This window comes from Balaenoptera physalus (genome assembly GCF_965194825.1).
Source record: "Balaenoptera physalus genome assembly, chromosome: 12".
In the NCBI taxonomy this organism is placed as follows: domain Eukaryota; kingdom Metazoa; phylum Chordata; class Mammalia; order Artiodactyla; family Balaenopteridae; genus Balaenoptera; species Balaenoptera physalus.
In genome coordinates, this window is record NC_138897.1 from 75178796 (window position 1) to 75196038 (window position 17243).

A 17243-nucleotide genomic window follows, 5' to 3' on the forward strand; every position below is an offset into this window, starting at 1 on the left:
CCCTGCCCACTCAATTTACAACAGGCTGTAGTCACTTCTAGCATCTGCTGTGTAGTAAGAGGACTTCACCAATTCAAGTCAGTGAGTGCTTTCTAAATACCTGTGATGTACCAGGACTTCGGGGCTGTGTGGACGTGACAACAGAAGCCAGTGTGGCCGTGAACTCCACTCAGAGCCAGATGAGGGAGGATCCGAGAGGAGCCCAGCACCAAGGCTCCCACCACACCCCCTCCCACGCCCCACCCCCCGCAGCACCTGTCCAATACCCTGCACTGATGGGGGTGATCAGTTCTGTGGCGGTTGTCACTTTGGCTTTTACCGTCATGATGTTGAGGTTCATGAGGTAGTAGAAAGTCAGGTGCAGTACACTGTCATCTGGAGGGGAGGAGGAAAAGAAGACATCATTTATGAGTTAAACACTAGAAGAGCGTCAACAGTATTATAGAAAGGAAAGTCAACAAGACTTTTAAGATCTTTCACTACAAAAACAACTTGATGGCAACTTAACATTGAGTAAAAAAAGAGTCTCTACAAATTCTTTGCTACTCCTCCCTCCAAGAGGTGGAGCTTCATTTCCCTCCCTTGAGTGTGGACTGGACTTAGAGACTCTGCTTCTAATACAACATGGAAAGGAAGCGATCAAGGGATCACCAAGTGATCTGGGTTAACATCACTAGTAACAAGACGAAGTGATACCTCTGACCCCTGATAAGACGTGACGGTGAACACTGCCATCTGTGGTATTCCTTCCCCAAAACCCACAACCTCAGTCTAATCAGGAGAAGACAACAGACAAGCCCAAATTGAGAGTCTTTCTACATAATACATAAACCTCATCTTCCAAAGTGTCAAGGTCACGAAAGACAAGCAAAGACTGGAGGAGACTAAGGGGCATGACGACTAAATGCAACGTGAGATCCTGGATTGGATCCTGGAAGAGAAAAAGGACACTGGTGGAAAAACCAGGGGAATGTGAATAAGTTTGGTAGTTAATAGTATTGTACCAATGAAACTGACACTGATTTTGGTAACTGTACTGTGGTTAAGATGTTGATACTGGGGTGAAAAGGAGGTGAGAAATCTTTGTATCGTCACTGAAACTCTTCTGAGTCTAAAATTATCTCAAAAAATTTTTTATAAGAAGGCAAGGAGAGGACAAATGTGTAGAGTGTTTCCATTTATGTAAAAAATAAAAGGCGAAGGGGATAAGTATATACTTGCGTAAAAGCTTCTAAATGCATAGTTTATTTCTTGAAAATACATAGGAAACTGTCACAATGGTTGCCCTTGGAGGTAATGACCAGGACCAGGGTCTGGAAGTCTGGGGTGAGAAGGAAACTTACATCTGACTGCTAACTCTTATCCTGCTGGGATGCTTTACTATGTGCTCCTTTACCCATATGAAGCCAGTTTCAAAACCCATCGTCTCTGCAAAATACAAAGTTCTACTTATATGTATTAAATTAAGCAGGTTGGTCATCTTACTCAAAGCCTGCATACTCTTGGCAACTTGTTCTGTGTATCTAACCTGTCAAGTTCAGAAAGAGGTGTAGTTCCATCAAGCATCCCTAATGTGTCTGATGTTTTTGCTATGTTTTCAGAGTTATGGCTTAGGAGGGGGAAAAAAATCAAACTCCATGAAGAACACCACAGGAAAACCGAAATATGAAACCAGAATCTTTTCCTGGGCAAGGAGGCATCAGCTTGCTGGACCCCGCAGAGCGGCAGCTGGCTGCACTCCTAGGCGCTATGAGATCCCCCAGACCAAGGGGAGCCAGACCTTTGCACTTCAGGTCCAGCATGACGGACAGCGGGTGCCTCTTCAGCATCTCCTTGCGCTTGTCGTCCAGCTGAACTCCCAGTGTGGGTCGCCGGCGTTTCTGGACAAAGGAAAGGGTCGAGCTGGTAAGCACTGCTCATGGGAATCTCCCCCATCCCCCTCTCCCTGCTGGCCAAGGCCTCACCACTGAGACCCGTGCTTCAGCTCTCCAGCTGCCAGGATCCCAGCCTCCCTTTCTTTTAAACCTCTTTCTTCTGCTTCTAGGGAGGATGGCACCCGCCAACTAGTGGGCCCCTAGGGCAGCCGCTCAGCACTCCCCACACTCTCACCGTGGTCTGCTCCTCCTCAGCATCCGAGTCACTCTCGTCATCTGCAGCGACAGAGAGAAGGCAGCTCGAGGTGAGGGGGCTCCCAATTCTCCTGAGAGCACCTCAACCCAGGGCGCGTAATAGGGCCCAGGCTTTTGTAAATGGGTTTCTTTAGAATAAATAATAAATTTGCTGCTTCTTATTCAGTATAGAAAACAGAGTGATGCAAGGAAAAGAAAAATGACCTACAATCCCATCACCCCTGGTTTTCTTCAGTGATTTTTAATGTCATCCTATGGACCACAAGCTCCTCCACTGGTGGTGGTGGTGGTGGCAGTAGTAACAGTAGTATAAACAACAATAACAGAAGCTCATATAATTTGAGGGGTTACTGTGTGCTGAGGACGATGCTAAGGGCTCTGCATGCATGACCTCATTTAATCCACATAATAATTCTACATGAGGTATTACTATCTTGTTTTGACAGGAGAGTAAACTGAGGCTCCAAAACGTTAAAGAACTTCCCTAGGATCAGTGAGCTAGTGACAGGCAGGCTGAAATCCAAAGGCAGTGTTTTTCCCTGTCTACCCCGAGCACTAAGACATTAAAGCTAAGCTCCCTGCCACACAGAACCAGTACGGCTAATTACCAAAGGACCAGCACTGGCCCTGGGTGGTGACCTGGCATCCCTGGAATCAGCTACGGTAGACGTGGGGGAGGATCCTGACCACCACTTACCTTGGGAGTCCTCGGGAGGCTTGAACAGAGCCTTGGCCTCATCCACGCTGCCTTCAATCGCCACAGACAACATCTTATCTAAGAGCAAGAAACAGCTTCCTGTGAAAGCTGCTAGAGAAGGAGCTAGGCTACACGAGTAGGCCCGCCCTGGGCTGCACTTCCTCTGCCTCTGTCACAGCTTCTTACTGACCGAGGCTGGAGGGCAAAAGTCCTTTCTCCAGATGAAGAGGAGCAAGGTGGGAAACCTAAGTCTTTTTCCCATTATTTACTGAAAACAAGGAACCAAAAATGCAGATTCCCGGCCAAGCATCACCTGAGACTAGGGGTGAATGCCTCTCTTTTCAGGCTTACACCAAGGCACAGAAATCCAAACCGATGGCCTAAAGCCACACGGCACAACTCTACCAACTGTCTTAAAGGTTCTCATCCAGAACCTGTAACTGTCCACATTCTGGAAACGACAGCTCTCCCCTCAGTTCTTATTCTCTATTCTGCACTAAACCAAGCACCTGGTACCTGCCTGGTACCGTAACATTTAACTGGGATGCAGCAGGACAGTGGGCAGGAACCTGGAACCTGCAGTCCAGTCCCGGCCTGAGTCTCTGCTCAACCAACTCCCAAACTTACAACCTGGAAAGTTATGTCACTGCTCTGAGCCTCAGTTTCTGCACCTATGAAACAGGGACTTGACAAATGGTGGCTGCCTGGTTGGGCTAGGAGGACTGAATTTTAATTATAAAATTACTTTTAAAAATTAATTTTTAATCCTCACAGCAATCCTATAGGAGCAATACTATTACTCTAGCCATATACAGATGAGAAAATTAAGGCTCAGGGAAGTTAGATACAACAGCCAAGAGGTAAATAAGCTAGGATTCAAGACCAAGTCTATTCAACTTGAGCTTGGTGTCTCAAACACAAAGCTAAGTGGCCTGCTCCCTGCACCAGGCCTGACACCTCAATGAGCGATGCCTGGGCCTGCCTCTGTGCAACTCCATGGGTCTAGCGCTGAGAGATCAGATAGGCCATCATCCTTCCTTCTCCATTCAAAAGGGTATACAGAGACGCAGAGAGTCACAGGAGCCTGAAAGGGTTTGTTCAAGTGCATAAAGAGGGATGACAAACTTCCCCCAAGTGGCAGGCCGCTGAGATATTCCTAAGTGGCTGACCACTGCTTATCTCTGACAACCCTCATGAACCATCACACCTCATCCCAAACAAGCTGGCTGCCCCCATTAACACTGGCAAATGCTAGACTGTTCTTTTGACTAGTTCCTGGAATTCTACAGTAAAATGGGAATGGAAACATGCTGGGTTTTAAACACAAAAGAAAAGAAAATTACTCACCCTGTCTAGGGGGCTGGGAGGATTTCATATGAGCTGATGATGAAAACAGGAGGGAGAAGAATGGGGAGGGAGAGGGATCAAAACGACCAGGAAGACACAAGAAGAGAGACAGTAATGTGTTGATGCCCATGGCTGGGAGGAGAGGCATGCACTGGCGCAATGTGTGTCTGTCTGATGCAGTGGGGTGGGCGTAGGGAAAAAAAATTTAGGTGCTGGGTGAAAGCTTGCAGTAGGGCAAAAGGTAGGATCTCTAAAAGCTTCTCAAAATCCTAAGAGTCATGGGCTGCCTTCAAGCTTAATGAGGACACCTCCTCTCCTTCCGTAATTCACTGTTATGACATGCAGCCTGTTCCAGGGCTTGGTGAAAGCCTGAGACAGCTGGCTGGGACCTGTGTTCACCAAACCCTCTCTCTGAAGCGAGCAGGAGGCACTGATCCACCTGCCAAGCGTGCCTTGATGGGGTGAGCGCTTGGGAGGCCAGATAGGCTGCCTGGGCACTGAACACAACAGCCGACCAGTCAGGCTCATCAAAGATTCAAAGCCATCCATTCTGAAATGCCCATCAGGTTAGTCCAGCCTCAGGCCAGCTGGTCAAAGCAGCCATGCTGGGCAGTGCAGAGGGGAGGCAGCATCTATCACCCGAGGGCTTCTGAGTAGGGCCAGGGAGCTTTCCTCAGCAGGAGTTGCTTCCAAATGACTCAACTGGCCACAGCTGCTGCTCCCACAGCCCCTCCCTGCCCAGCCCCCATACTCACCACAGGCTTGCCCATACGCAGTGGTCTGGACAAAGAGGACATAGAGGGGAGGTGGTAGGTGTCGGGCTGTCTCATACTGCTTGTGAGCTTGGTCGAAGGGCATAAACAGGTACTCCTGCACCGGTAGGGAAGCCTGCAAGCAGGGAAGAAGGGATTTTGTTTTTCTTTTATAGGCAGTCCACACAGGAACATGTGGCTTCTTAGTTACTTAGTATACAGTTTTTTATTTATGAAAGTGATAGCAGCAAAAAACAGTAAGAAAATGAACTTTAAAAAAAGATACTATCCGCCTAGCATCAAGAAAACATCAAATACCTAAATGTCAAAAGTGTGTCAACCTCTACATAAACACCTGAGAAATGAAAGATCTAAATGAATGGAGATATATGCCATGTTAATGGCCTCCAAGGCTTAATACTGCCCAGATGTCAATTCTCCCCAAAGTATCTATGGATTCAATGCAATCCAATCTAAATCCCAGCAGATGAAAATAGACTAGCTGATTCTAAAACTTATATGTAAATAAAAGAGGCCAAGAATAACAAAGATAATCCTGAAAAATTAAGTTGGAGGACTTACATTATTGAGCATCAAGACTTCTGATAGAGCTAGAGTAATAAGTCAGTGTGATATTGGTGCACAGACAACTAGATCACGCACACACAAACCCAAACATATACAGATATCTGATTTATGACAAAAATGGCACTGCAGAACAGTGGGGGAAAGAATGGTCTTTTCAATAAATGAATCAGCTGAATACCTGTGGGGAAAGAATCTGACCCTCACCTCACACTATATACAAAATTCACTTCCAGGAAGACTATAGATTTGAATGTGGAAGGTTAAACAATAAGGCTCTATAAGAAAATACGAGAATATTTCCATGACCTTGGGACAGAGAAAGGAAAAGACTGATAACGAGATCGTATTAAAATTAAGAACATCTGCTCATTAAAGGATACTATTATGAAAGTGAAAAGGAAAGATATCTGCAGAAGACTCATCTCCAGAAAATATAAAGAATTCCGGGCAACCCGACAGAAAAATGAGCAAAAGACTTTAACAGGCCCTTCACAAATGAGGTACTCCAAAAGCCAATTAGTATATAAAACGTGCTGTGCTCAATGTCACTGGTCCCCAGGGAAATGGAAATTTAAACCATAAAAGATACCCTCCAGAATGGCTATAATCAAGAAAAATGACAACATCAAGTGTTGACAAGGATGTGGAAAATTAGAACTTTCACATGGTGATGGTGGGAATTTCAAAAACCAGCACAATCACTTTAGAAAATTGTTTCACTGAATACCAAAGCTAAACATATGCATAGCGTACTATGATCCAACAATTTCATTCCTGGATATATATTCAAAAGAAATGTGTACACATGTACACCAAAGGACATGTATAAGAAGGCTCCTAGTGGCATTATTCACAACAGCCCCAAACTGGAAACACTCCAGATCAAACACTAAACATCAATGAGAATAAATGAACTCCTGGTACTCACAACAACCTAGATGAAACTCACAAACTGTGAATCAAAGAAGCCAGACACAAAAGAATATGTACTATATCATTCCATCTATGTAAGTTAAAAAACAGGCCAGGACTTCCCTGGTGGCGCAGTGGTTAAGAATCCGCCTGCCAATGCAGGGGGACATGGGTTCGAGCGCTGGTCTGGGAAGATCCCACGTGCCGTGGAGCAACTAAGCCCATGCACCACAACTACTGAGCCTGCGCTCTAGAGCCCATGAGCCACAACTACTGAACCCGTGTGCCACAACTACTGAAGCCCGTGTGCCTAGAGCCCATGCTCCGCAACAAGCCACCACAATGAGAAGCCCGCACACCACAACAGAGTAGCCCCTGCTCGCTGCAACTAGAGAAAGCCCGCGCGCAGCAACAAAGACCCGTAGCAGTCAAAAATAAATTAATTTAAAAAACAAAACAAACCAACAAAAACAGGCCAAGCTAACCTGTGATGTTAGAAGTCAAGATTAATGTTATGGGGTGGGGGGACAGTGACTGGGAGGGGAATAAAGTAACTTCTGGAAAATTGCTAATGTTCTTGATTTGGGTGCTGATTACACAGATGTGTTCACAAATGTGTACACAGTGAATATCCACTGAACTGTGAGTATGCTTACGAGTTGTATGCTTTTCTTTATATAAAATTATTTTTTTTACGTAGTATATGTACATTTTTTTTTAAGTTGTATTCGAGTTTATAAGGCAAAAATTCCCAGTTCCCAACCACCAAAGGTAACTTAATGGTTTGGTGTGAAAACATACTTTTCTAAGCACATACATGACTTACACATATATACAGCCATTCGAATACTTTGTAAATGAAGGTATACAAATGGGATTATACAACATGTTCTACAACTTGCAGTTTTTGATTTCATAATTTAATAGATCTTTCTGTCCAGTTATTCTGTCAGTAACAGGATGCTCCATACTTCCATTATAGGTGTAAGACTGAACCACACAAGAATTTATTTAACCTGTACCCTATTTATTTAACCTGTACCCTATTTAGGAGCATTCAGAGTGTTTCCAGTTAACAGGAAAAATTTAAGTACAACCAAAATTTTTAGTTTCTGATTTTTGTCCTATATGAAGCGTTACTGAGCATATTTGTTAACTCTAATTCTATGCCTAGAGTTGAAGAGAAGAAATGTAGATCTTGCCAAATCCTACAAAAGTGAATTTTCAATTTCACTAGGGTCCTTTTACAAAGTTCCTCCATATTAGCCATTTACCCTGCTTTATAAAACTATAAAGATTTAGATCAAATCTGGCTTCACAAAGCAAACAAAAATCAGGTCACCTATATAGAAAGAAATTACATTTTACAGGTAAAGTGGGGACTTTTCCTCCTAAGGTACCTAACGATTTTCAAATATGAGTAAAGTTCTTTTCAGAGCGAGTAGATTTGCTGAGCAGCTGGCCCCTGAGGTGCAGTCAGAGGGATCTAATAGACATCTGTGGAAGAATGCTTAGATACCCGGGGACTGTGGGCTGGTGGAGATCATGCAAGGTGTAAACTAAACTTACAGTTTGTGAAAGCGTTTTACCCGGAATAGGCGCTGGGTGAAAAGAAAACGCCGAGGTACGTGTGTGTATACGTTCCAGAGCCAATCCTGCCAGCAATTCCTCCACACAGGAACAACCTTATCACACCTGCTGTGGGCATGCAGACGGGACCATCCTTGCACTGTGCTCTAACACTGATTAGGGTTAACAGACCCGACAAAACCCACAGGGTGATGTGGCTGCTGGTGGCCTCAGGTCAGCAATGTGTCACTGAGTGGTGAAGGCAAAGCAAAAGCCAAGGAGGTGGCGGGGTGTGGGGAGACCCTCACCTGCATGATGCTGTTGAGACGAGGCTGGAGGCTACTCAGGTACTCCTTCTTTACTTCAATCTCCTTAAGGATCTTCTCCTTGTTGGACAGGCACTCTCGGTACTTCTCCGCCAGCCTGTTGGGGGAAGACAGAGCACTGTCGCCTGATGCTCTCCAGGGACATCCCAACACACCTGTTCACTATCAGACTCTACCTAATGACAGCAGTCACGATTATCTGCTAATGTTTACCTAGCACTTACTATGTGCCAGGCACTTTGGAGAATGGTTTACAAGCATTATGGCATTTAATCCTTATAAAAACCCTGGAAGATAGGGACTTTTTTTTATCCCCAAAGGAGGAAACGAAGGCCCAGGGAGGTAGATAACTTGCCCAAGGTCATCCAGTAAGAGCAAGCACAGAGCTGGGCTCTGAACCCATGCCTGTCTGCTCCAGAGGCCGTGCCCGTGACCACTGGTGTCACCTACTGCTCCGTTTCTTGCCTCAGAGGCTAGACCCAGAACTTTCACAAATATATGGACTCAGCAGCTATAGGACACAAATGAGGCCCATGGACCTGAGTGGGGCAGAGTGGGGATAGATTCCAGACCAGAGCCAAAGGAATGGAACACTTATGGCTTAGCCAAGGGCAAGTGATGTACTGGACAGGGGTGTGACAGGCCAGCCCCATCTGCTAAAAAACTGACACCAAGTCCCTAAGATCCAGACTCAGTACTTATTAAATTCACTATGTAGACCAAAGGCACAAAATACACTCAACAACAGAAAAAGGCAAGGAATTAAAAACAGCAGCTTCTCTGACAGAAAACAGAACAAATGTGCCAACCAAAAGCCCTGGAACTCGTGTACAAACATGAAAGGGAAAAAGGTCACCATGATGGAAGGGATGCAACCATAAAAAGTCCAGGATGAAAAAAATATACATACCATATTCTAAGGAAGATCTAGATTAAATTACACAGTATAGACATTCTACTTACAGTTAATAAATAAAAGCTCTTTATTAGTACAAAAAGTTTTATATGTAAAGGGGTGCCTCAAAGCATTATTTATGATATCAAAAAAATGCAAACAACCTAAAAGTCCAATTCAATATGGGAACAATTATGTGATTTACAATTTACCCTGGAATGTTGTACAACCTTCTAAAATAATGTTTGCAAAGCTTTGCAATACCACACAAATATGCTTACAGGTGGGGGAAAAGGCAAAAAAAAAAAAAAAAAAATCAGATTAATAATACAAAAGGTACTTAGATCTTAGGCACTAAAATTTTAAAGGAAAGGTTACTCTTTCTCATAACGGCATTAAGCAATTCCAATCCCACTTATGATACAGTTGGTCAAGTGTGAACTGCTAAGTGTGAATTAATCACAAAACGGGATTTGGTCTTAGAGACAATTCTGCTGGTTCCACAGTGCTTTGCTATCTGATCCTGGGTCAGGACAAAGCACTGTTCCTCATGGATAAAGGTCGGTGTCTGCATAGGTGAACAAGATCAGGAAGGAGGAAACGCTACCTTTTCCGCTGCTCCAGCTCCCAGTCCAGACGTGCAAGGGTTTGCTGGTGAGGGTCTCCCGTTGTGACTTCCGCCTTGCTGATATCTGGAGGGGCCTCCTTATAAAACTCCTCTAAGCTGACCAGATCGATTTCTTCGTGCTTTGACCTGCAGTCAAAAACTCAATGTTAAGCTGCTTGCTGCCCTCAGAAACCCAAACTGTGGCTTAGACAGGCCCAGAGTTCCACTCCGTGTACGTCAACTCAGCCCTGGTCTACAGCTACCTAGGAACCTAGAATCCAGTCTTCTCAGCAAATGCTCATTAGCAGGTGTTTCAATGTGAAGAGAGGTAGTTGGTGACATGCCACAGGATCCTTATCCATGTTGCCCAAGCTTTATATCCATGATTTAGCTGAAGACCTAAAAATACACTTATGAAATTTACAGACCTCTCCAAGCTGTGCAAGAGAGCTAAGAGCTTAAAGAATCAAATAAAAACACCATGGTCTAGGTCTAGACTGTCAGGCTGAAACCAAGAAATGCCATTTAACAGGAATAAACATAAGAGTCTACACTTAAGTTCAAATTATTAACTGCCTAAATATAGCATGGGGAAGATCCAACATAGTATGACCAGATGTGAAAAGATCTAGAGGCTTTAGCTGTTCATGTACAGTGACACACAATAACTGAGATGGGGATTTTTATCTCCATTTTTCAAATGAGATGGAGGCTTCCATCAGTAAGCAGCTTGCCCAAGGTCACACAGCTAGGGAGAGGCAGACCTGGGATTTGAACCCAGGCTGTCTGATTCCAGGGCCCCTGATCCTTCCACATGGCCACCTGCCTCGCTACAGGGTTTGCTGGCTTTCATCTGAACAATGGTTACAGGTGGAGCATCATATCTTTCTTCTTTTTAAATAGTACTATTTTTGAAACTTCTTGTAAGTCTTACACTGAGAGTTTATTTCCTCCATGAACCCTTCTCCCAGGTTCCCCCAATGATAATATCTTATCAAAGCATAATACATTGTCAAAACTAGGAAACTGACAATTGTACAATACTATTAACTCAGGTACCTGATGTGGATTTCACTTCTATTAGTATTTAAATATTATTATGTGGATGGATTTGTGAAGCAGATAAAGACACCTCTCAAAAATCAGCATACATCAAACCCAATGCCTAACGTGGTCCCCCTCATCCCAAGTTTATTACAAATAAAACCTGACTCCTTTCAGTTTACACAAATAGATCTGACGAGGCAAGAACACGTTCCCTTCTCTTATTTTGTCGATTCCTTCCTCTTTCACATCTCTCAGCTTGGATTTGCCAAGGGGCATCACAGTTTAAGGACACTGACAAACTGTAGTTTGTTCACCTAAAGGCAGCTAGGCAGCAAGAAGTTCAGGTTCCAAATAATGAAATCCATTTGCAAAAATGAATTGCTGGAACTTTAGAGAGGAAAGCTGGGCCAAAAGGTTAAAAAGATGTAACTGAAGTGAGCTGCTCCCATACAGGGTGCTCAGGAATCAAACTGGTAACGCAAAGGCTCTGCCTGCTGGGGAGAGACAACTGTTTTTCACCAGGTTCAGAGCGCAAAATTCAAAAGGGTCAGACAAGCTTTTGAGGTTCTTTGTGCAGCCTGGAACTACTGCTTCCAATTCTCCCACTCAAAGTGATCTATTCACCCTTCCCCCAGATCCTGTAGTCTCCAAGTGCATCTGACTTCTTTTTAAAGAAACTGGCTCACACTGAGCTATGTAGGAAAAAGCAGTTACCAACAGACCATCTTGCCAAAGCTCTGTGCTCCAAAACTCACTTAAACTCCAGACATTTGGTGATCTCCTTCTGCAGGTGCATCACCTCATACAACAGGTTCTGGAGCTGCAGGTGATAGGCATCCACTTTCTGCTTGGCCTGAAAGGAAGACAAGGTCAGAGGTGAGTGGGGCAAGTCGGGGTGGGGTGGGGCAAAGCAGAGAAGCAGCAAACTCAGAAAAGGGGTAAAGGAAATTAAAGAGGGGATGAGAAGGAGGAAGAGGAGGGTTAAATCTCTCAGCTCCTACCTCATGAGTCTGATCTCTTCCTTTCTTCAACCTGATGTGGGCTAATCGGTTAAGCTTTTTTAGAGTCATGAAATGCACACAGCTCTGGATCTTCCGATCTTCCATCTCAACTGCCTATAGGCCAAAAAAACTGGTAAAGACCTTGACAACAGGAGCTGGCTCAGCTTCCTTCAGCCCCTCACTGCTCATCCTCATCCAGAATCAAAAACAGACACTGGAAGGAGCTCAGAACCATAAGAAGTGTCAGGGGGAAATGGAAGGATGACTGTATAAGGGAATGCTTAAGGTTCCCAGGCATAAAAAACTAATTCCTGCTTGGACCAAAGTAACAGGAATCAAAGATGGAGCAAAGGCAGCCAATGCAAACAATAGCTGTCTCTACACAATGTACACAGAGATCCTAACAACGGCAACATCATGCCATACAACTTGACCTCTGTAAACAACATTACAGAATAATGTAAATGAAAATAGCAGAAGTACAGCTGCAAAACTTGACTACAGTAAAATAGATAGAATGTAATAATCTTAACAATATTGGCCAGTATAAGCACAAATAAGTGAGATTCCTGGAAAAATATGGATTGTTTTGTTTTGAACTTACCCATTTAGTTTTCAGTCACACTGTTTTGCTTCTCTGCCCTGAAACCTTTTTTTTCATTTAATATTAATACTTTAATTTTTGGTCTCTACGATTTTTTTGTACATATCTAGCCTTACAATAGCAATGGTGATTGACATGTACCATAATTTCTCCACACCCAGCACTTAATAAATACCATTTGGATGAATTATCAAATTACAGTTATGGAAAAAATTAATTATCCTGTACTTCCATGACTGTAATTGATGACTGGGTGGTGATGTTACAATAAATTAATAGGCAGGTATCTGGAGCCCTCAGGCTCTAACCCCCTGATGATGGCAGGACGTAAGACCAATATAAAGAAGGGCTCTGATAGGTGCGAAACAGGTCCATCCATGCAGACCCACCAGGTCCGTGTCCTCCCAGCCCCACTCCTTACCACATCCTTGCCTCCCCTGCTCTTCAGGTCCTGGATCTCGGCCATGAGCCTCTGCAACTCTTGGCACGTGTACTTGTACAGCTCATAGTCTCTGCCAGGGTCCCGCAGGTCCACCTCAGCCTCCTCGCTGTAGTATCTACCTTCCTGTGGAGGCAAGGATACAGGCCTTGGGTGGAGAGTAAAAGTCTCTCTGTTGGAACAGGGACACTTGGCTGAGATAAGTAACAATGAAGCCCCAAATCAGGTCTCTAAAGGATCTGGTCTGCAAATCAAATGTTTTTCTTCTTTTCAAAATGGAAAAGAATTCCTCTTTTCCTCTTTCTGATTATAAAGTAATGCATGCTTGGTGTCAGAGATTCAGAACATACTGAGGAGTATCAAAAACAAAATGAAAACTCGCCTATAATCTCACCTCCCAGCCTGAAATAACTCCATTGTTAGTACTGTGGATAAACACATTAAAAAAATAAATAAAATAAAATGGGATCATATTGTTCATGCTATTTAGTGCAATTTCCCATCATAATAAATATAAATCTCCATCAAAATGGCTACATATAGATGAACCAGAATTCATTTAACCAAATTTCTACTGATGGGTGTTTAGATGGTCAAATCAAGCTTTAGCAGAAACTAAAATATCCTAACTGGTCTCCCAGACTTTGGAATAAACAAACACATCTCTTTAAGAGAGAGTCAGTTACAATTAAAAATATTGTATTGCATATTTGAAAGTTGCTAAGAGAGCAGATCTTAAAAGTTCTCATCACAAGAAAAAAATTTTTGTAACAACTATGTAACGTGTCGGATGTTAACTAGATTTATTTCGGTGATCATTTCACAAAATAAACAAATATCAATCATTATGTTGTACACCTGAAATTAATATAATGTTATATACCAATTATACCTCAATTTAATTTTTTTAAAAAAGAGTCAGAATCAATACCTCCCAAAGGATAAGGTTCTTCATTAATTTTAATTTCCTAAATCTGAGGAAAGCATCATCTTCCATTTAAATTGAAGCTGGTATGTTTCTCTAGTCTAGTTAAAAAACAAACAAAAACCACAACCAACCAAAAAAATCAATACAGTTAAGTCATACAACCTATGGACTGGGAGAAAATATTTGCAAACGATGCGACCAACAAGGGCTTAATTTCCAAAATATACAAACAGCTCATACAACTCAATAACAAGAAACCAAACAACCCAATCAAAAAGTGGGCAGAAGAGTAAATAGACATTTCTCCAAAGAAGACATACAGATGGCCAAGAGGCACATGAAAAGATGCTCCACATCGCTAATTATTAGAGAAATGCAAATCAAAACTACAATGAGGTACCACCTCACGCCAGTCAGAATGGCCATCATTAAAGTCTACAAATAAATGCTGGAGAGGGAGTGAAGAAAAGGGAACCCTCCTACACCGTTGGTGGGAAGTAAACTGGTGCAGCCACTATGTAAAACAGTATGGAGGTTCCTCAAAAAACTAAAACTAGAGTTGCCATATGATCCAGCAATCCCATTCCTGGGCATATCCGGACAAAACTCTAATTAGAAAAGATACATGCACCTCAACATTCATAGCAGCACTATTCACAATAGCCAAGACATAGAAGCAACCTAACTGTCCATCGACAGATGAATGGATAAAGAAGATGTGGTGTATACATAGACAATGGAATACTACTCAGCCGTAAGAAAGAATGAAATAATACCATTTGCTGCAACATGGATGGACCTAGAGATTAGGTACAAAGTGAAGTCAGTCATAAAGAGAAAGACAAATATCATATGATACCACTTACATGTGGAATCTAAAATATGACACAAATTAACTTACTTACAAAACAGGTTCACAGACACAGAGAACAGATTTGTGGTTGCCAAGGGGAAGGATGGATTGGGAGTTTGGGACTAGCAGATGCAAACTATTATATATAGAATGGATAAAGAACAACGTTCTACTGCATTGCACAAGGAACTATATTCAAGATTCTGTAATAAACCATAATGGAGAAGAAAAACATAGTTAAGTCATAAATTAGCTTGACAGATTCAAGGACAGAGAAACAGCAAAAGAAGAACCTGCTGACTACGAGAGCACTCAGGCCTCAGAAGAAGACGTTCTTTAGCTACATGGTTCTGGTACTGTCTCGGTAGCAGACCAGGGATGTCACATCTCCAAAGCCTTAGTGGCCTGCTGCGGATGGACTGCCTTCTTCTGACCATCAGGAAAGCTGGAGACACACCATACTAGAATGCATTCTCTGTTCAGGCACTAATCATGTCTAATACAGGCTTGTTGGTTCTTGGGATGCTGCAGCTAAATCTGATGTGGATATTCAGGTCTTGAAGAGCCAAGGGAATTCCAGGCACCTGGTCAAACAGAGGCCACCTGGGAGGTTGTGCCTATGACCCTCGGCTGCTGCAAACCCACAGCCAGGTGCTTGGCCACGAGCTGCAATTTCTCAGCAGCACAGCAGCCCTGGCTGATCTCACCTGTTCAGTGTCAGAACGATTACGCTTCCCTTCAGCTGGAGCTCCATCACTTCGGATCACTTTGGGCTTTCGTTTTTTGCTCGATTCCGATGACATGGTTGTTTGGTGAGGTCAGGAGGAAACAGCAGAGACCTGTTAAGAGGAGAAAGCTTCTGAGCTTTTCCAGAGTTGGAACTGGAGATTTTCCTAGAGTCAGAATACCGAAGTCTGACTAGCAGTTGTGCCTGCTTACACTCTTGGTAACTCAAGAAAAGTCATCAACCCTCCAAAGCCTCAATTTAATCCTCTGTAAAAAGTGGAATCATCCCTCAGCCTGTTCAAAATGAACTCATCTTCCCCAACTCCACCTCCTTTAAAGGCACCACCACCACCCCACTGACCAAACTCCTCAGCCAGGCACATAAGCCCATTCTCAACACTACTGATTGATCATTGTGTGCTGGACCTTGATCTAAGCACTTTAAGGGTATGTTCTCATGCGGTTCTTATAACAAGGATCCTCTCAGATATGAACAAGCACCATTTTACAAGTGAGAACACTGAGGGTCAGGAAGGTGAATGACTTGCCCAAGGTCACACAGCTAGTGTGCTAAAGCTAGGGTCCAACCCATGCCACAGCAGTGCTCCTGACAACTACATTACTGTATCTTGTAGTGTTGCCACCGTGTCATCTGGCGATGCCATCAACTCCCTGGTTGACGTGAAAATTTAAAAGAACAGAACAGGGACTTCCCTGGTGGCGCGGTGGTTAAGAATCTGCCTGCCAGTGCAAGGGACACGGGTTTGAGCCCTGGTCCGGGAAGATCCCACATGCCGTGCAGCAACTAAGCCCAGGCGCCGCAACTACTGAGCCTGAGCTCTAGAGCCCATGAGCCACAACTACTGAGCCCACGTGCCTAGAGCCCATACTCCACAACAAGAGAAGCCACAAAGGGTAGCCCCTGCTCACCGCAACTAGAGAAAGCCGGCGCGCAGCAACGAAGACCCAATGCAGCCAAAAAAATAATAAAAATAAAATAGAATAGAATAGAAAATAAAAAATTTAAAAGAACAGAATATACATTCATGGGCCTCTAGCGTCACAAAGCATCCTCTCTCTGCTACCTCTACTGACTGTCACCAGCAGCCCGAGGTGGGCAGCACTAACCCCCCTACCCCAGTGAATCTGTCACCAACACTTATTGAGGGAGCCAATGCCTCAACAGAGTCGAGTCAGAGAAACCCTGGGCTGGAGTCTCCAGTCCTCTATTTCATGGCTATGAGTCCTGGGACAAGTCACTTCACTTTCCTCTGCATCTGCTTCCTCCCAGATCAAATGAAAATAGCCATCCCTACCTCAGAGGTGGTTGTGGACATTAATGCAGGAGGCGCTCCACTGGGGCAGGCGATGAAGATGATCTGAGAGCAGGGCTTTAGATGGTACACGAGTGGTTAATAATGTTAAGCACCTACAGAGAAAGTTAATCCCTTTCAATTCTTTTTAGAAACTTCTGATTGCTTCAAGGAGAACGTGTCATTTCCCTAGTTAGTCTTTAACATCTATGAATGCCAACGTCCTTTTGTTAACAAAAGGGCTCTATCTCAGATCCTTAGACGATGAAATCTAGCCACTATTAACGATAACCTTTATATATTAAATACATTAATTTTTATCACTACCTTCTGCATAGGACAAGTGAGAAAAGTTTTCTATTTATGGTAAAGATTTAAATTTTTCTTTTAAAGTAAATTTAATTTTTAAAAGTGACTCAATTAAAAAGTGACTCTGTTGATTTTTCACAGAGGGACCCGAAAAGCGTTAAGTGTGGGAAATCCTGACTTTGGCAAGACAGTAGACAGTGC

At 43.5% G+C, this 17243-nt stretch overlaps 1 protein-coding gene across 5 annotated transcripts in view; it reads right to left on the minus strand.

The window, feature by feature from the left end:
* The window catches only part of THOC5 (THO complex subunit 5), a 31649-nt gene that overhangs the window by 13998 nt on the left and 408 nt on the right, over positions 1 to 17243 (minus strand). For 2 of the 5 annotated variants that reach the window (XM_082418542.1, XM_082418545.1), the window contains exons 2-14: positions 16737 to 16849; positions 15402 to 15533; positions 12896 to 13039; positions 11871 to 11984; positions 11625 to 11722; positions 9823 to 9969; positions 8303 to 8417; positions 4929 to 5061; positions 4174 to 4206; positions 2827 to 2904; positions 2110 to 2150; positions 1781 to 1880; positions 267 to 375 (exon numbers count right to left, since the gene is read on the minus strand). In XM_082418542.1, the coding sequence (XP_082274668.1) occupies positions 267 to 375; positions 1781 to 1880; positions 2110 to 2150; positions 2827 to 2904; positions 4174 to 4206; positions 4929 to 5061; positions 8303 to 8417; positions 9823 to 9969; positions 11625 to 11722; positions 11871 to 11984; positions 12896 to 13039; positions 15402 to 15497 (1208 nt within the window). In that variant the 5' untranslated portion in view covers positions 15498 to 15533; positions 16737 to 16849. The remainder of the gene's footprint in view (positions 1 to 266; positions 376 to 1780; positions 1881 to 2109; positions 2151 to 2826; positions 2905 to 4173; positions 4207 to 4928; positions 5062 to 8302; positions 8418 to 9822; positions 9970 to 11624; positions 11723 to 11870; positions 11985 to 12895; positions 13040 to 15401; positions 15534 to 16736; positions 16850 to 17243) is intronic. The other 3 variants (XM_082418544.1, XM_082418546.1, XM_082418543.1) reach the window with 2 other exon arrangements.